This window comes from Anthonomus grandis, chromosome 17, assembly GCF_022605725.1.
Source record: "Anthonomus grandis grandis chromosome 17, icAntGran1.3, whole genome shotgun sequence".
Classification (NCBI taxonomy): domain Eukaryota; kingdom Metazoa; phylum Arthropoda; class Insecta; order Coleoptera; family Curculionidae; genus Anthonomus; species Anthonomus grandis.
This window is the reverse complement of record NC_065562.1, coordinates 5,690,064-5,715,081: the sequence shown is the minus strand read 5'-3', so window position 1 is coordinate 5,715,081 and position 25,018 is coordinate 5,690,064. Positions and strand designations below refer to the sequence as shown.

At 33.1% G+C, this 25,018-nt stretch overlaps 1 protein-coding gene across 1 annotated transcript; it reads right to left on the bottom strand.

The window, feature by feature from the left end:
- Positions 1–284: 284 nt before the first annotated feature.
- Positions 285–25,018, bottom strand: LOC126746379 (uncharacterized). Its single transcript, XM_050454612.1, has 4 exons — positions 24,857–25,018; positions 14,248–14,314; positions 7,061–7,398; positions 285–1,061 (listed from the first exon to the last, which is right to left on the bottom strand). The coding sequence occupies exons 1-4, from the start codon at positions 24,900–24,902 to the stop codon at positions 802–804; spliced, it is 711 nt and encodes a 236-aa protein (XP_050310569.1). The 5' UTR covers positions 24,903–25,018; the 3' UTR covers positions 285–801.

Here is a 25,018-nt window from a genome sequence, read left to right as displayed (position 1 = left end):
TCAATGTTCTAAGGTTCCAAGAGCTTTCGAGGAAGATCGTGAGTTCAGTTGAAGCCAGGATAGGAGATGCAGATTATAACCTTCAAGGTTTCTGGCGGTCTAGTTGTAAATCCGAAATCTGAAATCGACAGAGCAGACAACCAGATTCCTTGTTTTTATTTAATAAACTTTAGTTTTAGCACATCTTTGTTTTTCTGTCTCTTCGGTAAGAATACAAGTACTATATAAAACTTATTGGTTACCATATTTACCTGCTGATTTGAACCAAAATTTACAAACTACAATTTGTGCCTGAAAAAATATCTTTATTTATTACCAAAAATATAAATTATCATTGCATCTTACAAATAATTTAATTAATTATTTATTTAATTAATATGATTAATATTAATTAAATAACATGGATGGACGGAATATCTTTGTCAAAGCAAAAATCAAATGCAGTGATACTTAGTGTTAGATTCTTCCAAAAATACTATACCTTATACCTACTGATTAAAAACAAAATATTGAGATTCCATAAAATAGTGTACAATAACTTAATACCAATACAAATAATATCTTATTTTAATCCTATGAAAGTATTACAAGAGTATAATACAACAAATACAACATAATGACTATAAATATAGATACAATTAGCAAAAATGGCATAAAAAATGTATACAAGAGTTTACAAAAACATCAATTCTTGTGAAGCTTAAATTGGGGTTTAAAATTCCACAGCAACCCAGGAAAATAATCCTATTGCCATAGAATAAATCAGTGGTTTTCCTTAAGTACGTAAATAAACTAAAAAGCCTAATATCCTGGTATATTCCATCCTAAACGGTGCTGTGGATTTGGTTGCATTTGCATAATGAGATTTTTAGATTCGCGTCGCCTTTCATAACTCAGCCGTGCCTCTTTATACAAACATATGGCGGCAAATCCGTGAAAAAAGAATGATAGACACGCGAAGCCGTACGACCAACAGAGATAATTGAAGTTTGGATACATCAGCCAATCACGTCGTACGTGTGATGCTCCGAAGATTACAACACCCAGGAACATAAATACGGCTAAAAAAAAGAAGGATTAAAAAATAGATATAATAATAATGAAGTGGTAATAAATGTTTAATTAAACCACTACCAAAATGTTTATAAATGATTAAAAAAAGAGCCCCAAAATATTTAAGTAAAGGCGTCAATTTATACTATTTTATTTAAAATTTTTCACTTTTCCTAAACCAATTTCATAATTACAATTAACCACAGAGCATGAGAAGAAAACAGTGACTCGTTTCTAGGAGTCACTGTTTTCTATCTAGGAGTTATTTACCATCATTTATCTTTACTAATCTATATACAGGGTATCTCTAAAAGATCTGTACAAAATCCTAGGACTTATCTCTAATGTCAAAATAAACCGATTTAAATCAACTTACTTTAGTCCAAAGTTGCTTCGTTTCTTAGGTATAGCGTGTTAAATTTAAGAAATAAAAATCGATTTTTTTAAATATTTTGCAACATACCACTTTGAAAATTGGTACCTAGGGGTTTTTTGGTATGAGAAACTCGAAAATGGGCATCTTTTTACTGTGGCCGATAGAGGACGCTCCATACTGCACTGTTGATGGTGTAAAATGAGCATAACTTTTTTGCAAGTGTGGTTTTTATTTTTGTCTGTAAAGGAAACAATTTCCCTAATGTTTTTGAGTAAAAAAGGTACTCTTGTTGGAACCCGCTAAAATTAACCGTTACCAAGATATTTCGTGTTTTAATCTTTAATGCCCCATCGGAATTTAAAAAAATCAAATTTTGGAAATAATTCATGAAGATCCTACATTAAGCACCAGGCGCTTAGAATTAGAAGTAGGAGCATCTAAGGATGTAGTTCAAAGGACGTTGAAAGAACAGTAGCTTTATCCATACCACATCCAAAAGGTACAAAACCTTTTTTTCAAACCTTGGGCTTTTGTCAATTTGTCAATGAAAACAAACAATTTTAATTTTGCTAAGCAAATTTTGTTTACAGATGAAGCATGCTTTACGAGAAGTGGTGTAACTAATTTTCATAATAAACATGTTTATGTTGATGAGAATCCCAATGCCACTAAAGTAACTCATTTTCAACATGAGTTTAGGGTCAATATGTGGGCGGGAATGATTGGCAATTTTATAATAGGTCCTGTAATTTTACCACCTGGCTAACAAGCAACCTGGCAAAGCCAGTGTGAATTGTTTAAAACATTTACAAAATACGCTGCCAGATTTATTAGACGAATTGCCATTACAACTTCGTCAAAATAAGTGGTTTATGCATGTTGGTGCTCCACCGCATTCCACTTTCCACTTTAAATGTTCGGAATTATTTGCTTCAACAATATCCAAATAGGTAGATTGGAAGAGGAAATGACGGTCCTATAATAAAAACCACACTTGCAAAAAAGTTATGGCCATTTTACACCATCAACAGTGCAGTATGAAGCCCTCTATCGGCCTCGTTTTTTGGTCGAGTTTCTCATACCAAAAAACCCCTAGGTAATGTCGATTTTTATTTTTTTAATTTAACACCCTGTAACTAAGAAACGATGCAACTGGACTAAGGTAGTTGCTTTAAATCGGCTTATTTTGACCTCAGGAATATATCCTAGGATATTGTACAGACCTTTTAGAGACACCATGTATATAAAAGTGAATGTCTGTTCGTTTGGGTACTTATAAATTTTCACTCGCGGTAAGGATTCACGTAAATATTTGCATGGGAACTTTAGGCATAGTTTTAATCAAATATGAGCATATGATTAATTTTCGTCAGCTTCTCCTATTCCTTCCAAGACTGACACGCCACTACAATCAAGTACCACACGGGCACAGCCGCGGGTTCAGTCTAGTAAATAATAAACATAATAATAACAATCCGCTACCTATATCGAACGATGATGTGCCACATAAATGGCTTATAGGTCTATAAATGCGTTGAGTATTAATTGCGTTAAAATTATTACTATTTCTATACTATTAACAAAGGCTAAAAAACATCATCCCCGAAGTGCTACCTCGAAATAGTGAGGGAAGAAAAATGCAAATGTCGGCAAACAACTAGAACAGCAAATTTCTAGCTTGCGATAATCTTTTTTTAGGAGTCGTAAAGCGGAAATGTTAACCCTTAAACTTTGAAAACTCCATGTAAAACCTATTACAGTACAGAGTAATAATCAGATAAGATTGGAAGTTGGATTAGAGAACCACTACATTGGAGCCACGTTAACGAGGTTCAGGACACAGGAGTGCGTCCTTTACCTCAAGGCAGCTTTTCCCTGTAACTGAAGGGTTTTTAGAAGACTATACAAGTTGTTCAAGTAAACTTGAACAATGAAATTTATCGTAGGCAATCAGGTAATTTTATGAGAGAATCATCATATATCAAGAGTATGACAGATGTAGGTGCGGATATAAAACAGCGTAGTCTGTCCAGCATATTACAGGAGGTTGTCAGATATTTGCCCTGAACAATAGGCACCTTAATTCTAATAGAAAAATAACTCTCCTTGCTTTGCTGAAGGGCAACAACTTAAGGGCAAAATACAATGAAAAGTTAAAAAACAAATTTAAAAACCAGATTCGAAGACCACGGAAAATGAGAGTGCAAACGCAACCGAACCTAAATGAAAATATACAAATTAATGCAAAAATCTGTACATCTCGCATCGTCCATTATATAGTTCATGGACAACTCAATTACGACAACACTCCAAATGTGACCTGCTTATCTCTAACTTTATAATCTATATATGGAGAAGGGAGTGTTGGGTTTCACCCCAAGTTTTGGGTGGAGTAGGATGGCTTTTTACCATGAAATCGATAATAACATCGATAACAAAACCGGAATAGTATAGCCATCAAATATTTATAAATAAGCCAAAAGAATCAACCATCGAAAAATGAATGAAGAGCAAACCATTAATATTAATAGCAAAAGTTTCTGCATGACTGTTACTAAAAATGCTTGCTCGATTCATACGTTTACGTTTAAAGTCTTAATATTCCCATACAATCTAACGATGGCAATTTGATTTACGAATCACGAATTTTTTATTATTTTCAGAATGCTAGTTAATTGTTGCATAATAATAATAATAATAATAATAATAATAACAATAATAATAAGGTTAAACTACAACCAGGTCACTTCCAAAAAGAAAACGGTCAGATAATTAATGCTATGGACGAAGAAGAATTCTACAAATATCTAAGAATAAAGCAGGCGCAAAGAATAGACCATAGAACTATAAAGAATGTGCTGACTATTAAATTCACTACAAGAATGCGACAACTTCTTAAAACAAGTCGTAACAGCAGAAACTTATTGAAAGCAATTAATACATATGGAGTCAGTTCATTATTTTGGTATTATAGGATGGAGTAACACGGACATCAAAAATTTGTAAAGAAAGGCTAGAACACTCCTAACGAAAGCCAATAAGCATCATCCGCGAAGTGCCGTAGAACGAACTACGCTACCTCGACATATGGGAGGAAGAGGAATGACCGACATAGAGAAGCAGCTAACTCAGCAAATTAGTAACTTGCGTTCCTTTTTGTTGAGAAAGGCTGAAACATTACACATTCATCGTGCCGTATGTGAAGCAGACGACTCAACACCACTTAAACTACAGGAGCTTGAGCTGCCCATACACTATCGCACCGAGCAAGAAAAAATGCAAGCTTGGATGGGAAAACCACTACATGGAAGGCATGTTCACGAGGTTCAACAAGAGTATGTCGACATAGCAGCGTCGAACTACTGGTTGACTTCGGGACAGCTTTTCAACAAGAAACTATTTAAAGTTTGTCGTAGGTGATCCGACGGTACAAAGTGACAGATGTAGGTATGGATGTGACACAACGGAGTCTATTCAGCATGTCACCGGTGGATGTCAAACTTTTGCACCAAGAAAGACATGATCTAGTTGCAAAGACACTGCATCAAGAGCTCGCAGAAAAACTAAACCTCTTATTGGCAGCCAAGGTACGATATTATAACTATAAGCCGGAACCAGTTCTTGAAAATGAGCAACACAAATTGTATTGGGATCGCACTGTACTTACAGACCAACGAGTAAGTAACAATAGGCCTGACCTAATCCTAATCGACAAATTTCTAGGAAGACAACCCTTATTGATGTAGCTGTTCCCAATACTAACAACCTAAGAGCAAAACATAATGAAAAGATTGTTAAGGTACAGGGATCTAGAACACCAGATACGAAGACAACGGGAAATGAGAGAAGTGCGAACAGTTCCAATTATTGTGTCAACAACAGGAGTCAACCAAAGAGCCTGATCGAAAACATAAAACTGCTCAACCTTAAGAAAAGCATCTATAAGCTGATGCAGAAGTCGACGCTATTATCCACATCTCGAAACGTCAGAAAGTTCATTGGAAACGCAAATAACATTAACTAGTTTAAAAAATATATCATGTACGTTTAGTCTAAGTTTGTTATTTGTAAATAAAGTTAGAAAACAGAGTCCGATAACATGGAAAGGACTCCACCAGAGCTTCATCCTTCTAATATCTGAGATATCAGGGATAAGTGAACGATCCTCCCTTCCCCAGAGGAGAGTGCGATTGCCGTTTGGCATGAAATCTGATAATAATAATAATAGTTTTATCTGTAATAATATATAAAAAATATAATCATTATTTAACTATAATTTGTGGTACATATATTTTTTCTACCCACCTGCATGATATACCATTATCCAAATGTCAAGAAAAATGACGCATTGAAGAGACTGATTCAACAGCAGGACAGTCGACACATGATATATTTTGACGATTAAAAGATAAGTTCTTATTATGAAAATTTGCGGTTTTAAACACTATTGTAACAAACGGCTTCAACTTTCTTTCTTCTTGAGTTCCTCTGCTTATTTTCAAATGAGAATGGAAGTCAAGTAATACCTTATTGAAGGGTTTTTAATGGATTCCCTATTTGATGCAAAATATGTAACAAATTACGCTGCGTTTGGAATATGAACAATCGGTTTAACGAAAATGCCAAAGACCAAAAGATTTAATTTGAGAAAATCTTAACGCAATAATGAAGTGCACATTGCTGCTTATCTAAATCCATATATCTATATGCTAACCAGCATCATTTTGGAAGACCTTTAAACGGCTTAACGTTGTTTCTAAAGCATCAAATTCTTTTGCAAATCATAACCTTACAATAGCGGAATATTTAATAACGAAATAAAAAATAAATACACAAACATAATACAAACAAACAAACATGGATTTATTTACATTTAAAGAAATTGGTGGACAACAGGAAGTTGAACAATTAAATTATATTATATTTAGCCTAAAATCTTCCTCAATGGGATCGGACGGTATTGGAATTAAAATGATTTCTTTCCTAATTCCGTATCTTACCCCCTATATAACTTTTATAATAAATAAAGCTCTTTTGTCATCCAAATTTCCATCGGAATGGAAAAAAGCCGATTTGATACCCATACTAAAAATTGGTAACCCAACCGAATTATCTCATCTTCGACCCATTAGCATATTGCCCATCTTCTATAAAATATTGGAAAAAGCCATGCATTATAATACATTCAGCTATTTTCAATTTACATATAGTGAATTTTCACTTCAGAAAAGGCTTTTGCTGTTTCTGCTTTTTGATATAATCACTTTTACACAAGCAACAATATTTTTTTAAATCTTCACTTGCCGGTTAATAATGAGAACATATTTGTACCGCCATTTTTCAAATTTCTATTCCTAATTTTCCACTTTTGAATAGGATACCCTTTATTTTTAAATCTTTTGGACCTTATATTAATATTTTACGTCCAAAATAACCATTTTCAAACTAATTTCTGAATAACCCTTTTAGGTTTCTTGACTTAAAGGACGGCTTCAGTGTTGATTAATTTGGTTTTGTGATTCAATTCTCAAAAAGAACTTTCTGTGGTTCAAAACTCCAATAAACCGTCCTATTTTAATATTATTTTTAAAGGGATTTTTAATCCATTAAATAAATATAATTTATACTTACTTGTTGTCACGATACAAATAAAATCCACCGCCGATAAAATGTACTCGTATCTCAAAACAAACTCCAACGGCCATCTGCAGAGTTGCATCGCCATAAGCACTTGAGAACCAAAACTAAGTAAAAAAGACATCGTCATGAATGCCTGGACTGTCATCAACCATGGTGGCAACAGCCATTCACGAATTACGAAATATTCCTTGCTGAAGACATGATGGCAGCCGTCAAATGGGTGGTCGTACTGGTAGTATGGGTATCGAAAGTTCTGGAAGCAGTATTCCCAGAGACCCATGTTTTTGAAATTGGAGAAAGTCTCATCATAGGATTTCACCCAGTAGGGGCTGGAACAACAATGCAAACATTAGGTTAACAAATGAAGCATTATTTAATGAAGTTTTTAGTACAAGCAATCGGTGATTAATTAAGAAAATAATTATTGATCTCTTAATTCACTAATATAAATACCAATTACTACTTTACTGTAAAACTGTTGATAATATGTACCTAGTAATATGTAGGCCATTCGTGCAATAGCCTATTTTTATTAAATTGAAAATAATTGTATGCTAACATATATAAACTTAATTTCTTAGGATTTTCTGGCAAATCAATAAAAATTATTGCTTTACCTGGCTCTTATTTATCTTCTTCGACCCCAAAGAAACGTCAAAGAGAAATTTTATTACGAATTTTGAATTATAGAAAGTGTTAAGCTTGAAACCGAAAACTAGAATTGGTGAAGTTAGAATAACGGTTAATCTCACGTTTACCCGGATAAACCGCCTAATACCCAGAAAACGTGGATGATAGGTGCCCAAAATTTAAAGGTGACTGTTGGCATCTCAGAAACCGTATAGAACATTGAAAGGGTAGAATTAGCTTTATTGTGGAAATATGGGCAGTTTGTTTGCTTGCAACATCTCTGATGCAATGATGCCAAATGCTTATGTAGAAATAGCAAAAAAAAACACTTCATTATAATATCATTAAAATTTATCACTTATTTTGACAGGCAAAAAACACTACTACTATTTCCTCTGACTATGAAAGTTGTTTAGAATGCAAAATTATGCCTGAATACCCAATTTCATAACCATATGCCTACTTTGATTTTTTCGTTTTGTGTACCAATTAATTTTTTTATTCATATTTAATTATTAGAGGTATTAACTAGTTCGTATCAACACATGCTTTATTTAAAAAAAATAAAAATATGCTAAATTTTATTTTTCAATCAAGCAGGGCTGGATGCCAAACCAATATTTTTGACAAAAATTATGCGCCACACACTTTTTTTCAATGTTTTTATTTGTTTAGAATTAACACAAAACGATGTCGTCGTTAATCCAAAATTTTTATCTTCAAAAGCTGTTGGGGCGGCTATACTTGAGGCGAAGTCATAAAATATAGTGAAAAATGTCCGGTAATTGAGTGAAATAAATAATGGCAGTCATGGTCAGTGGGAAACGGTCAACAAAAAAAGGCGAAGGAGGTGTATGGTGGGAAACAATGAGGAGGAAACGGAGATACATGTTGTCTGAAGTGACATGTGAACAACATACATTGAAGCACCCGGATTTGTACACCTCAATGAAAGTGACAATCAAGAGAGAAAACTTCCGCAATGCATGGAAGAAGGAGATATGGCCTAATGGTGCCCTCGTCTCTCAATTTTTTATGAAAAAGAGGAAACTTCCGCACACACAGGAGACAGTTCCTCATAAACACTTAAATCTAAGCAAAGGTACATCTCAAAAGCCATTGTTACTATTTCTAAGTGCTACTGGAGGAAATGAAAAAAACCAGAAATAGTGTGCCTAACCGAGCATTGGTTCACAGATGATGAAAAATTGGGTCTGCAAGTATGTGCTCTTTCTACGATGTATATCTTTGGGAGGAAAGACATGGAACATGGGGTCTCTTATGTGCTGACCAGCAAGCAGATTGAAGCAGTGGAGGAAACTGACTATTTGTCCACAGAAGTGTCGAGGGGACAGTTGAGTATTCAGCAAAATTTCATGCTTTTATAAATAATCTTAACGATATTTTAAATTATATAAATAATAAATATTGCCATTATGAAATTATTATGAATGAATGAATCATCGCTTTATTCTCAAAAAATTTTACAATTTGTAGACAAAGCTGATAACTAAAGTAAAACACAAAAACACACAAAAATAAAATAAAACTAATAAAACAAATATACAAACTTATACAAATCAATAATTGTATGTGGTCAAAAGTATGAATAAATAAACAAACAAAACACTACATAGCTACTAGCTACATAAAACAGTACATATAAAAACAATAAATCAGTCTATGTGTGTGAAGTTAAAATTAAGTATTAAAAAAAAATCGTTTACCAAGTAAAAGGCTCTCTCCAGTAGGAATGATTTTAATGCCTTACGGAAAGTAGGAAAAGATGTGAAAGACTTGATGTTCAATGGCAAATTATTGTGCATTTTTTTTGCTTTTCACAATATAGAGTTTTTTACCAATTCTGAATGTGGAGTAAGCAGATATAAATCATACTCCGCGTTTCTGAGAGGATAATTATGGGATGGCCTATCTGAATTTGATGAAACATGCTTGCGAATTAGACAAACGGACTCATATATAAGTAGTGACGGCAAAGTTAGGATATTAAATTTTTTAAAGAAATCCTGGCAATAAGCTCTATAATTAAGTCTAAGTGTATAACGCAAAGGTCTCTTTTGAGGTTTGAAAATTTTGTCAAACTGAGTGACACTACACACACCCCAAAAAGGAAGGGCGTAACGAAGATGTGATTCAAAGAGGGAAAAATACACTGTTATAGAGGTTAAGAGGCTAAGCTCTTTGGAAATTGATCTTAGCGCAAAACAAGCGGAGCTTAATTTTCTTGTTAAAGGGTTAATGAGCATGTCCCATTTTAACGACTTGTCAACAGAAAGCCCCAAAAATTTCACTGTGCCGGCTTCGTCAATGGTTGCGTTGTCCAGTACAAAAGATTGCAAATTATTTTTATAGGATAAAAAATTAGTTTTGGAGATGTAAAGGCAAAGAAGATTAGAGTCGCACCATGCTTTGATAGAAGTTAAGTCACTTGATATGATTTTATGAAGTTCGGCAATATCCGGGTTGCTCCAGGTAAAACTAGTATCATCCGCGAATAGGCAGGTTCTTCCTTTAATATTCAGACTAGCGATATCATCGATTAATATGAGAAACAAAATAGGGCCAAGCACTGAACCTTGAGGCACTCCACATTCTATTGGCTTGCAAAAAGACATCGTAGTATCAATCCTCATAAACTGACTCTGTTATTGAGACTCCTGTTTTGAGATTATCTGTGAGGACTTGACAATATTGATCTATTGACCAGCTCAACAAAGGAAAGGCAACTTCATGACCTAAGAAAAGTTATAATTTCTCACAAAAAATATCACAGGCCACTTGAATAACAAACAACAGTGCCACACTTTTAGACCAAAGTTTCATAAATTTTAATAATTCATTTTTAGGTGAAGTAAAATCAACAGCCCCATCTGATCACACCCTTGTGATTTTTTTATTCTGTCCCTACAGATTCTATTCCCTACAGATATTTTTTAAATATGTCCCTACAGATTCTCCAAGTCTCCGAGCTGAGGCCTGCCCCCTCAGAGGAGAGGGTAAAAAAGAGAGTGTACTCAGATGCAAAAGCTAAAAGTTTCAAAGAATTCTTAATGCAGGAAGATTGGTGTGATGTGTTCAATTCCACAGAGGCTAACACTGGGTATGGTGTCTTTAAGGATACTTGTTTAAGAGCTTTAAATATAATATTTCCTTTAAAAAACAACACAAAAAAGTAGATGTTGGATCTCAAATGGAATAAAAGTCTCTTCAAAAACAAAAAGATTTCTATTTAAAAAGAAAAATAGGTCTGAACTTGACTTAATCAAATATAAAAAATAGGTTTGTGTTTACACAAAGATTTTGGTACAGGCAAAAAGAAATTATTTTAGTAACTATATAACACATTCAAAAAATCCCTCTAAAGCTATTTGGGATGTTGTAAAAAAATGCACAGGGCAGGTAGCAAAAAACAAAATGTCTGTTATTGAAAATATTAAGAGAGCTAAAAGTAATTTAGAGATTTTAGATGAAATAAACAATCATTACATAACAAGTTGTCCAGACCTTCAAACAAATCGGGAAGAGGCTTTAAAACATGTAAAAAGTTCACAAATGTCCTTATTTTTTCACCCAAAATGTCTAAATGAAATATATTCACTGAATAAATGTCGGGTAACAGTTGCTATGATGCTTGACCTATCAAAGGCATTTAACAGTGTCGATCACAGCCTTCTGCAGGAAAAATTGGAGAGGTGTGGTGTGCGTGGGGTGGCTCTGCGACTGCTTGGCTCTTACTTGACTGGACGTAGTCAGTATATTGCTGATTCAGGCTATGGGTCGGAGGTGGAGTGGGTATGTCGGGCAGTACCACGGAGCTCCTACTTTATATTATTTACATCAATGAGTTACCAGAGGTTATGTGAGCGACGCTGTTCAGTTTGCAGATGATATGAATGTTACTTTGTCCACCGAGAATGAAGAAAATATGTCCCAAAAAATCTTCAGCACCTTTTCACTACTTGAAAATTGGTTTAATAATATTAACCTACTGCTTAATGTGGATAAATCCCAATTTATTAAATTCAACTATAAGAAAATGGTTATTCATCTACCTATAAAGCAGATCTCAAAGAAATTGAAACTCTGGATTATGTAACTTTTCTGAGGATCAGGTTAGATCATAGATTGGATTGGACACATCACATTGACTTTCTTGCAAACAAAATAGCCTCTTACTGCTATGCATTAAAAATAATTTCCATGCATGTAAGTGCAGAAACATCAAAAATAGCATACCATGCCATGTATTATATATTTAAAAAACTGATCTTACAGACAGATAGGTCTTACTAAAACTGTGTTCTAACAAGGTACAAGATACCACGTCTAGTCGGATAGAAACATCCGAGAAGAGAATTTTTGGAATTTAATTTACTAACTTAAACCTTAAACAACTGACCTCTCTAATATAAATTCAAGGCAGGCTTTTCGTAGCTTAGTTAAACGTTCGCACCGGACATCTAGAAGCCGCGAGTTCGAATCCCGAATAGAGCCATCTTTAATCCGTTTACTTTCATTACGACATTTCTCTTCCCTTCATTTAAAATTAAATCTACTTGGTTAAGTGAAGTTATAATTACCAAGTTGTCTACGGAAGAGTTATGACCTTAGTGGGAGAGGTCGCGAGGGTCAACAATGTGTCATCAAGTTAGTTTGTCATAATTTGTGAATATGAATATGACGGCACAATCAGCAGAGCTCATTTCGCTGTGTGATTGCATACTACACTGTTGAGTCTTAGAGCGCTATTTTGATTTTTATAGATATTTATCATTATGGCTGTTTATACCCCTTCCAAAAAAGTTCAATTGATTGAATGGTTCTATGAAGGCAATTCGGCAGTATAATGCAGGGATTTATTCTCAGTAAATTTTAAAAATAGACCGATTCCTTGTGCTATTTTAAATACGTGGTTGTGCCAAATTTTGAGACATCTTTTTGCCTCCAAGAATGTATGTAAAAATTGACACATCAAAGCTCAAGAACGGCGGGAAGAAATGGTTTGTAGTGCTTTAGTTTTGGATTCAACAGGATCGAGCAGAAGTGTTGGAGAGGAACTGGGTATACACCATAAAACTGTGACGACTATTTGGAAAAAAACATGGATACAAAGGTTTTAAATATTCCAAAACTCGGAGGTGTTTCCTGAAGGCCAGTGGCATTTTATGAAACCATTGCTATCTGATAAGTGCTACAAAACCAAGTTCTTCCTGCCGTTCAACTCCTCCCTGATATAGACCTGAGATCAGTCTATTTTCAATAAGAGCGCTGTCTTGCTCATAATGCAGTTAGAGTAAAAGAATTTTTAACAAATACTTTTCCTAACTGCCTTACTAGTGGGCCTGGCAATATTAAATGGCCTTCAAAATCTCCCGATTTGTCACCAAATGATTTTTATTTGTGGGGTTATTATAAGGAAACTAGAAACAGGTAGTCGGACTGACATTGTCTTTGTTTTCGTACAACACGACGTTTCGGTCGGTAAGTATCTCCGACCGTTATCAAGTGTAAACTAAAGTAATTTCCTATTCCAGGGCGTCTTCAGCCAACCCAGTGTGGATGTTCCCAATATATGGAGACCTCTTCTAGCAGACGCGCTCTTCACGCATCATCGGAATTCACGCCTCATTGATCCCATCAATCATATATAAGCCTGCAGAATAATATATAAAGCCCACAAATAAAAATCATTTGGTGACAAATCGGGAGATTTTGAAGGCCATTTAATATTGCCAGGCCCACTAGTAAGGCAGTTAGGAAAAGTATTTGTTAATTTTATTAATTAATATTACCATTGTCCAGCACTTTCAAAAACAAATAAGGAGACTATTTATAAACATCATAATAGTAGGCCAACGAAATTAGAAGAGTTGAGAATCAAAATTGTTGAATCTGCCAATTCCATTTTATCTCAAACTTTTTAAGAAGTAAGAAACAGCTCTTACGATAGGCTAACCTTTTGTTTAGCTAAAGAAGGATGCCTTTTTGAGTGTTTTATTTAAAGAATTATTTGTTAGGTTTATTATTTAGAGTTTTATTTTCTATTTTTTTATAATGTTTACATTCTATTTTTATTAATTTTTATAATTAAAAATTAACTAAATTGTAATTACGAATTTATGCGGGTTTTACACATGTAATTCCTACATTAGAAAACTATTATACCAATGCCGCGTAATATTTTTTTTTTAAATTTTGTCGCAATAGATACAGCCCCAACCGACGTCAGACGCTTATTAAAATAAAATTTAAAATAATCGAGCTCGAACACCAGCGTACTATCGTGGCGGCGTCGTGGCAACATCTCGCCTGTTAGGAACTTTATATGTGTAGTGATGCATTCGCCAATCTGTATCTGATCTCTGATCTGATCTGACTCTGGTAACTCTATCGCACGTCTGTGAACTGTCAAGGCTTTCTGTCATTTGCTCATATTGTGTGTATTGATCAACATAAGATAAAAGATTATAGATTTTACACAGCTTATACAGCGATTATATAAAAACATTATACATTTTCGTACATACCTGCAAAATGAAATCATCAGAAACATGCCAGCAATGTACGTAAGTAAAGCTCCATTGAAAAGATACTCTAAAAAAAAGAAAATAATTTGATTTAGTCTTCTGAATTATTCTCTAACTACTACCACAAATAAAAAAAGCACCCAATAATTGTTTTATACTTTTTAATTTCTTGATGATTTCTATTAGTTATTGCAACTTTATTGCATAATTTATCATAGAGATATTAAATGCTCTCTGCAAATCTATAAATATTCTAGTTCAATTTTCAAATGTTTTCAAACTACGTGGTGTAGACATTTAAATAAGTTAGTATTTTTTTTTATTTGAAATATCTATTGATCATATAGTCAATTTTAAAATTGAATTCGGACAAAACCAAAAGTTGTCAGGGAATGTTATTGGTCCGTTAGCCATTGAGGCACTGATTAGTGATTTGCCCTTAAAGAAATACTTTTTTTACAAGAAAAGATTGGATAATTAGAATTTTTTACTAGAACTTTATTATACAGGCGTACAAAAAAGTTTTGGTATTTTTAACACATGCAATATACCACAGGTGGGCCCTCTGCAAGGTATAACGAATCCGTGAACGAATTTCAATATCTCGTTCCAAAAAACCCCCTACACACCAAATTTTAATTTAATATCTTCGAAACATTCGACTTACTTTAAAAAAACGATTTTATATTTCTCATTTTGATGCCCTGTATATTGAATACCGAGGGCCCAATTAAAAAATGGCATAACGAAAGTCCCATTATTTTGGTCCACCCTATACAGATATAATCATTCAAACCTCGCCTATGGGAAATTGTCTATGAGCGTAAGCGAGAGGGAACATATGCAGTTCGCATGAGACAGACAGAGGGCACAATACATGCCGTTTCCAAATTAATTCGTTTGGCAACACTGATATTTCTGCCGCGCGGCTCTCTGCTCGTTCATCAGATTAAATTTAAAACCGCTCGCTATTTTCTTGTTAAAATGTGTTCTCTTGAGGAAAAAAAGCAAATTATTAAGTGGTATTATGCCGGCAGTTCTGTCAATGAAATATCAGGCAGAAATGCATTCACGTTCGAAAATCGGCCCATTCTCGTAAGCAGCACAATTTTTGCAATTATCCATAGGTTTGAGACCTTTGGGTGCTTGCAAAATTGCAGAAAATGCTACGGAAACGAGCAACCACCTGTTGTTAGACCGCTAGGCTAACAACATGTTAGCAGCAAAGCACAATGTTTGTGCTGTTGCTAAAATGAACTTTCCTTGCAATAGTAAAACCATTGCCAAAGAAACGGGTATTGAGCCTTTAAGGGTTAGAAGAATTTAAAAAAGAAATAAGTACAAGTGCTATAAGTTGCAAAAAACCCAAGAAATTTTCCCACAGGACCATGAGAGATGGATGGAATTTTGCCATGAAGTATTGGAAAGGGCAAATCGGGACGAAATGTTTATTAGTAACATTTTGTTTTCAGATGAGTCCTCTTTCTCTATTTGTGGTAAACATAATCCGTCCATTACAGTGGGTTATTCGAGGGAAAATAAGCACATAAGCATACCAACACGTACACAATACCTTCAAAAGGCCCTTTTTTATCGATGGAAACCTTAATGCCAACAAATACCTTAATCTTTTGAGTGATGAAGTTCTTCCTGGTATTCGAGGGCTCAATGTCAATTAAGAACAAGTGTGGTTTCAACAGGATGGTTGTCCCGCTCATAACGCATTAGTGGTACGTCAATTTCTTGAAACGTCTTTCCCTGATCGAACAATCAGTGGAAACGGTACTATTAAATGGCCCGCCAGAAGCCCCGGTTTAGCCCCCAATGATTTTTTTCTTTGGGGATACCTAAAAGAACAAATTTATAGGCACGAAAATTAACGGGCTACTAATTCAGAAGAGCTTTGTGTTAAAATTAGGCAAGCATTTCATAGTATCTCCATTGAAATGTTGTCGAACACGAAAGGTGGTTTTATGATCGATTGACGTACTGCACTGCTAAACAGGGTGGCCTTTTTGAACCTGACATAAGATAATTTTAATTTTTATTTAATATTATCAAATTAACTTAATTTTTTGCTTTATTTTGAATTAATTTTTTTATTTCCTGTCCAATATCTTGTTTGCAATTTATGTTTACAACATTATTGCAGTCGGTTTTTAGTTTATTTTTTGCTGTTAGGACAGGCAGCAGCAAAGACTCAAACGAAACATTTTTTTAATTTGCCACAGAGCAGTGCATCCCCGCTTGAACGCCTTAAGAATACTGAAAGGTTTCAGTTTCGGGCTTCGGCGGGGTCCGCTGCTTCGAGTTAGTTGTCACAACGTTGCCAGACCTACCGCGATATATAATTCCTATAGCCAAAGTTAGAATGATCATATCTGTATGTGGCCGGCGGATTGGCCTCCTTTTTCCGGACACCCTGTATAATGCTAGTTTAATATGTTTATGTCTGTTGGTGTAATTAGTGTTGGAGCAAAAAAAAAAGTTGAGTTGAAAAAGAGAAGCTTGCCGTCATTTCCTAATTTACCTATATTCAATGTTGATTTAAAGTTCAAAAATAATCCTAAATATTTTTGGAAATATGTTCGAGACGTAAAATCTACTCAGAATCTTCCTCACTCCTTGTTTTATAGTGTACACATATTATATTATTTTACATAAAGATACCTTAAAAATTGCTTCTGAATTTTTTCAATTTAATTTACAAAAATATTTTTTCAACTTTTTCTTGAGGTGACCATATTATAGCTGCAAACTCGAGTCAAGATCAAACTATTTCATTGAACAGTCTAATTACAGTATCTACTTTAAACCACCTTGAGTTTCTAATAAAAAAACCCAGTGCCCTATATGCTTTTTTAATAATCCTGGTGCTTAATAAATTTTAGGTTTGATTGAAAATAAACCTCCAAGTATTGGCGTTTATTATATGACTATAAATTAAATAATATTGTAATTAGTAGAAAGACTAAAGGCCAATACTTGGAGGTTTATTTTCAATCAAACCTAAAATTTATTAAGCAACAGGTTACAAATTAAATCATGATGTCGCTTTTAGTTTACAATGTCAAGGTTGGTTTTAAAAAATATATTTATATTAAAAAAAACATACTTTTTAAAATAATTTTAATTCATATATTATATAATTTTAGTACATGTATTTATGTAAATGACGATGTTTTTTAATGGAATGTGGTAATATGCTCTTAATAACCCTGGATATACTTGCGACATTGGTCGTAGGTCCTAAAGATAATATTGAGGATTTTATTTCTCATGATAATTAAAGCATAGAGGAATCATCTGTTTTGAAATCTTTATTGACTTTTTTATTAATCTGTCATAATGATTGTATTGATTATTTTAAATTATATTTTTTATTTACATAATTGCATTTTGTTTAAGCTTTACCCAAAAAAATAGCCCTTTATTATATGACTATAAATTAAATAATATTGTAATTAGTAGAAAGACTAAAGGGCTATTTTTTTGGGTAAAGCTTATTTCATGACACTTGCTTATATTAAGACACACTAATGATAAGAGATCCGCCTTTGGAATGCACCTAAGAGAAACAGGTCTTTAATTTAATACAGACGACAAAATTTTGCATAAACTAAATAAAAGCAAAAAATTAAATATATTAGAAAATCTAGAAACAAATACACAAGTTAATTGTCTGAACGAATCTATCAATGCCCACTACTGAGAAGCGTCCAAGATTGTAAATTTATTTAAGTAATTTACCACATTCCTGTAAATTTATTGTTTTTTTAAATTTTCTGTCAGTCACATTTAATCCTAGATGTCGCTATTCATACTAGTATTAAATATATGTGTATAATGTAGTACAAGACCAAAATCTGTTATTGTTTGTAAATATAACATGCTTTTAGATTAATGTAGTTTTCAAACTATTGCTGCATCTTTTGGATAGAAATTCTGATGCCATAAAAATGGGAGGCTACAAAATTTTATGCTCAGAAAAATGTCAAATAAATTTTAATGAAAATGAGAATGAAAATGAGTTACTGTCACTATTAAAAGTATGTGAAGAGGAAAAAATAAATTTCAATATAGAAATCAATGAGTTAAATACCTTAAACAAAAATTTAATTGTAACAATAAAAACATTAGAAAATTAATCTGCAACTTATAAGACGCAAATAAATATGTTATAAAAGGAAGTTAATGATTTAACTAAGATGAATAAGAACATGATCCAGTCTATAAAGGTGTTGGAAGTTGAAAAAGATACTTGCTATTCCAATATTTGTGCATTAAAGGAACAGCAAAACTTATCTAAATTTGTTAATATAAATTCTCCAACACAGTTACCATGTAGGCCAAATTCACCCGTTGATAATCGACCTAAGCTTCTTTTTGTGGGTGGAAATTGTAGTAGAGTGTTCCTGAAGAAATTGCGTGCTTGAAGTTTGAAGCTTTTCTGAAGCCAGGAAGTACATATTCGATATTTAAAAAAAATTTATACATTTACATAGCAATAGTTTAGTGATGACAAGCCCTTACATGTATCCAAACCATAATGTAATTTATAATAGCAATAAGGCTCTCTATAGAATATTTCACGCAAATAATATTAATCTAAATAAAATTTTAGAGTCTAATCATGCCAGCAACTTTGGATCAGATTTGGCATCATTACTGTATACCCATATTTTAAAACATTTCAAAAGTAGCATTTCATCAAAAAATGTGTCCACAATAAAACCAAGTAATCAACCTGGACTTTTCTAGATACTGACTGTGATAGGGATTCTTTTTTATAGATAAATACACAGAAGATGAAGCTCACTCACATTCTATAAATAACATTGAAAATAAGCATGCGAAAAGTTTCAGTAGTTTTATTTTAAATATACAGTCTCTAAGAAATAAAATGGACGAGCTTCACCTTTACTTGATTCATGTGATTTTCCTGATATTGTACTACTAACTGAGCACTGGTTAAAGCCTAACGAATGTTTCTTAATATCTTATTATATTCCTATATCAATTTTTTGTCGGCAACACTCCATACATGGAGAAACAGCTATGTTAAACAAACAATTGAAGCTTTTTTCTGTAAAATTAATAAGTATGATAGCTTTCTGTTGGAGAAGGTTTTTGAATTCTCCCTTTGTTTTTGTAAGGGATTTAACTTAGATGTTCTTTGTGTTTATAGACCACCCACAGGAGATATTGGTATGTTCCTGGACAAACTTGATTCTCTATTATCCCAATTGTCTCTACACTCCATAGTTATATTGGCTGGTGACTTTAATATTAACTTCACTGATGTAAACTTGCTAACATATCATACATCCCTTTTAAGTATATTGGAATCTTATGACTTAAAGATGCATGTTCTTTCACCCACACGTATAACATCCTCATCTGAACTACTATTGATTATTTGTATACAAATTTATATGATGTGTCATGTAGAGTACTCTCATCTGGTATTTCTGACCATGAAGCCATTCTCGCTAGGATGCCATGCAACACTGTATTTCCTTTATCTCATTATATAGGAAGAATTTTCAGCAGAGCAAATTTCAATGCTTTTTCTTCTACTGCAGCTTTGGTTAATTGGAATGCAGTTGAAATGGCTCCTGACCCGTTTACTTTGTTATTTCATGTGCTATGTGACAAGATCAATCAGTGTTTTCCTAAAAAGAGGCTTAAAATGAAAAATAGAAAACCATGGGTCACAGCAGGCCTCAGAACTTCAGCTAAAAACCTCCGTTTTTTGGCTAAGTTGTGCAAGTATACAACTAATGCAAACATTATTCTTTATAATGTATAATATTCTTTATAATAATCTTATATATAGCAATATCGTAGTATATACAGAAAGACGATAAAAGCAGCAAAGGTTAAATATTATAGTGACCTCTTGAATGGGTCCCCAAATAGGCAGAGAGAATGTTGATCAATTATAAATGACTTCAGGCATTCTCACAAGAAAGTTTCAGAACCAGAAGTAAGACCAAATAGTTTAAATGATTATTACTGTAATATTCCTCATTTATTGCTCAAGGATGTGAATACTAATATTGATCCTTTGCATTATATTCAACAAGTGTCAGTTCAAAATTAAAGGATCTTAAGGGTCTTAAGATTTTATCAGAGTGGTGTGCTGCAAACAGGCTTGTATTTAATGTGAGCAAAACCTTTATTACGGGATTTAAGTGTGACATTCAGGGCCTTATGTTTAGTGAAAACGCCCTCTTGCAATACAAAGAAAGCTGTAAGTTCCTTGGTATTACCATTGATGGTGGCCTTCGCTTCGAAGATCATATCCTAAATCTTGCATCAAAATTATCCTCTGGATACCTTGCAGTAAGAATGGCGGGGCATGAGCTGGGAGGGGTAGTTGCACGTTCAGTGTACTTTTCTCTTACTGAGTCCCATCTTCGTTATGGCTTGCCTTTTTGGGGTTTAAGCAACAAGGGATTATTAAACATAATTTTTGTGATTCAAAAAAAGGCAGTTAGATACCTATGTTCCGCTGGGTTAAGAGATTCTTGTAAACCTCTCTTTATATCTCAAAAAATCTTAACTCTTTTTTCTCTTTTTATCTTAGAAACAGCTACTCTTATTCATAAATGTCCTAAACCTCCCTCTAACACTGGTCATATGACTCGCCAGGTTAACGATTTTCCCTTACAAATCCCTGCATCCTCCCTTACCAAGAACTCACTTATATATCTTAGCAAAAAAATTTACAACCATGTTCCTCTATGTATCAGACAAATTTTAGAAGTTAAGAAATTCAAAAAGAAATTAAAATCACTTTTATTATCCAGGGCATATTATAGCCTTGATGATTTTTTTAATGATACCTTTTGACCTGTACTCTGACATCATTTTAGTGTTTTAGTTTTGTTTCCTATTAAATATTTTAATTTACTTCCTCTAAATTCTGTTTTATTGACAGTTTACTTATTTTCTAATCAAATTTATCAAAAAGATGCTTTTTTTTTTTCAATTTGTTTTGTTATAATTAATTTTGGTAATGTGTGTAAATTTTATGGTTAAATGTTTTAGATGTTATGTTTGTTTGAAATTTAAAATTTAAAGTGAATTTCGAATTTTTTAGTTTTTAGGATGCTTGTACACAAGATTTTGTTTTGTCTTACGTAATATAGCACATTTTTTTTCTTTCTTTGTATTGTAATGTTATGTGTGTGCTGTTGTTTTTAACCATTTTATGAGCATTTTATAATAATATCATGTAAATTTTACTATGTTTTTAACACCCTTTTATATTTATACTTACATAGTTTTCCCTTGAGAATGGTTTAACACCAAAACGTGTCGGGATTTTTGAAATAAAGATTGTGTAGAGTAAGAGATTGTGTTAAGTGTTGGACACGTGTTCGTTTTTAACATGAGTCAGCGAGGCTGCAGAGACTGAAGTACCGCCAAAGCTGCCAGACTGCTAAGTATGGTAAACACGGGATCCAGCTGTTGGACAGGTGTTCGTCTTTAACATGGGTCAGGAAGGCTGCAGAGACCCGGAAGTACGAATAATAAATAACTAGATAAGGATTGGAATAAGAGAGCTTGGCGGGGATTTTAGTTTTTAGTTAATCGTTCGGGTCGAAGGGATTTGGTCGATATTATAACCTTTTTATAATTAAGGATTTTATTTAAAAAGTATCTATAATTTTGTTTGAAAATAGATTTAAGTTTGAACCCCAAAAGACTTTCATTAAAAGCACGGTCTAATCCTACATTTGGTGTCAGAAGTATTGGAAAATTTGGAAATGTGAAAAACGATTTGCGCGCAGTGTTTTGTGAAGTTAAAGATTAAATAAAGTGTTGCGATAGTATAGCGGAATTATCATGGATAGAGACAGCAGTAGTTCTCGTTCGTACACACCACCGATTCTAGTGGATCACAGCTCGAAAGAGCCTCAGTTAGTTGGTAGTGCTGAGGTACAAGAACAACTGAAGTATTTAAGTGAAGAAGTAAAAAAATTAAAACAAGCTTCCGAGAATAAGGTATGCGAAGATAAATTATTAAGTTGGGAAAATATTCCATGTTTTGATCCATCCCAAAGAGATATATCTGTAAATAAATGGGTCAGGTTGATTGAGCAAAGGGCATATTTCCAAAAATGGGATGATGTAACAACATCTCGTTTTGTTATAGAAAGGCTTGTTGGACAGGCAAAGGACTGGTATTTAAACTCCGATATATCTTTTCGCGGGTGGCAAGATCTTAAAAAGAACTTACAAACGGCTTTTGATGTCGATTCTAAGGCAATAGGTGAATTTTTTCGGCAAGCTGCAAATTTTCATTATGGAAAATCAGTATCGTTAACAGATATTTTCATCAGAAACTAAGTATGTTAAATAAGTTAAACTGGGACATTCAAGAAGAAGACAAAGTGAATATTATTATTTCAAGTATTATGGACGCTAAAATAAAACAAATCGCGATTGCAAATAATTATTTAAAATTAGACGATTTACTGACATTTTTAAGAACCAGTGAACTGTCTGTGTCAAAATATTTAAATCAAAAACCTAATGTTCAAGCATCAACTAGTTCGCAGTTTAAAATATTGTGTTTTTTGTGTAATCAACCGGGACATAAAAAACTTAATTGTCCCAGTAAGCGATTTGAGTCGATCAATGGTACATCAAATAAAAATTATTAGGTATTAAAGTATTTATGTAAATATTATTATTATTTGATTGTGGACTAAGAGTCAGAAGAAAAGTGGTTATGGGCCAAGGTATACAATTTGAAGTTATGGTGGCTATGTGCCAGTAGGTAAAAAAACCTGCTCTAATGATTAGAAGTGCATGGTTGTGATGGTTGTAAAACCAAAAGTCAGATAGTGGCTACGGGCCAATGTATTAACAGTTCAATTTTGAAAAGGGTCAATATGGCCACTTATATAATAATGTTGTAGTTGTATGTAGTTGGAGAGAGAATAAGTATTCTTTGTTTGTAGTGATAAAACTTATTGTGGGCATAGATATATGTAGATATACATAGCTAGATACAGATTAATATACTGGCTATAACTGGGTTTTTGTTTGGATAAGGATAATAAGTTGGCGCAAAAAAAAAATTAATATTTTTTCTAATTAGAAGAAAAATTGATTAGTACGAAATACTGTTATGTGGTATTAGAAGTTTGTTTTTTTTTAAATCTTAGGTTGTCTGACGTGTCTTCGGAAGAGGATCTATAGTTTTGAGGGCAAAACTAGTTCAGGTTGGCCGAATGTTGGGCACATGTTCGTCTTTAACATGAGTCAGTGAAGCTGCAGAGACCCGGAAGTACGAATAATAACTAGATAAGGATTGGAATAAGAGAGCTTGGCAGGGATTTTAGTTTTTAGTTAATTGTTCAGGTCGATGGGATTTGGTCGATATTATAACCTTTTCATAATTAAGGATTTTGTTTAAAAAGTATCTATAATTTTGTTTGAAAGTAGATTTAAGTTTGAACCCCAAAAGACTTTCATTAAAAGCACGGTCTAATCCTACATAAGTAAACAGGACTCTTCACCTTCACCATCTTCATATTTTGCTTTGCATATAAAGACACATTTTATTGTCCACCAACCATTTGTTGATGGTATGTAAATCCTTCTGTAAATGATTAGAACCATTAAGAGAATTAATTTGTTTCAATATTTTAAAATCATCAGCAAAAACTAGGCTTTGAGAAAATTGAACACACTCAGGTAGATTCTTAATGAAAATTTTAAACAGTAAAGGGTCAAGATTATTACCCCGAAACAAATGTATATGAAAATGATTTTACTACTATTAAAGATAAATAATATATTTAGTAAAATATTCTTGTTTCTCTAACCTACCACATCCAAAAATAAAATAATAATGATCATCTCGAGTTCGACATATTTTAAAAACAACTGCAATATGTTTCAATTATCCTCAGGTGCCAACTTGGTCTATTACCAGCCCTTGTAAAGCAAAACAATTGGCAAAGGAGGATTTAATATTTAGCTTGGTCTGATAGACTGCTTTGATGAGGGTAGCAAAATTTCTTCTCGATCTTATAGACCATGGTGGCAAATAAAACTAATAAGTTTTTGGTCTTATCGATCAAGTTAATAGCAAATGTGTTAAAAAAAACTTTATTACTCATAAGATTTTTTTTTTTTAAATAGGGCTAATTATTAATATAAATTAAAAGTTAACCCTATACATAGTTTGTCTTAATAGATACTGGAGTCAATTGCAAACCCTTTGCCTCTCTCAAAGGATCAAATGCAGAAAACTGTCAAGAATCTATTTTTAATTTTGGCACTAAACTGCCCTAGTGTTACTTTTAAAAAGTTATTCTATCCCTCATAATTATTGTTTTTTTATTTAGACTATTCTTTTATCAGGCAATTTTCTTAAATAACTAAGCCTTTAAGCTTCAAATTTTTATCTACAAAGGTTATTAAACTAACCAGAGGCATAACACAGAGAAGGTCTATAAATTGTGTTATGAGCGCTACAATAATAATATAAGACACACCCTTAAAACAGAATATTATCCAAATTCAGAAGTTTTGAAAAATGAAAGCATAACTAGATACTGTAATAAGTCTATATTTTACTTACTTGAAGCTTTTGGGTAATTGTTCTTATCAAATTCGGTGCTACTCATGTTAAACGATGAATTTTATTTTACAACATTAATTTAATAAATCCCCTTAATGATGTTTTCTCTACAAGCGTCCGATCGGTTTCAACCAAGAACCTAAATCGAGAACGCAGCATGTG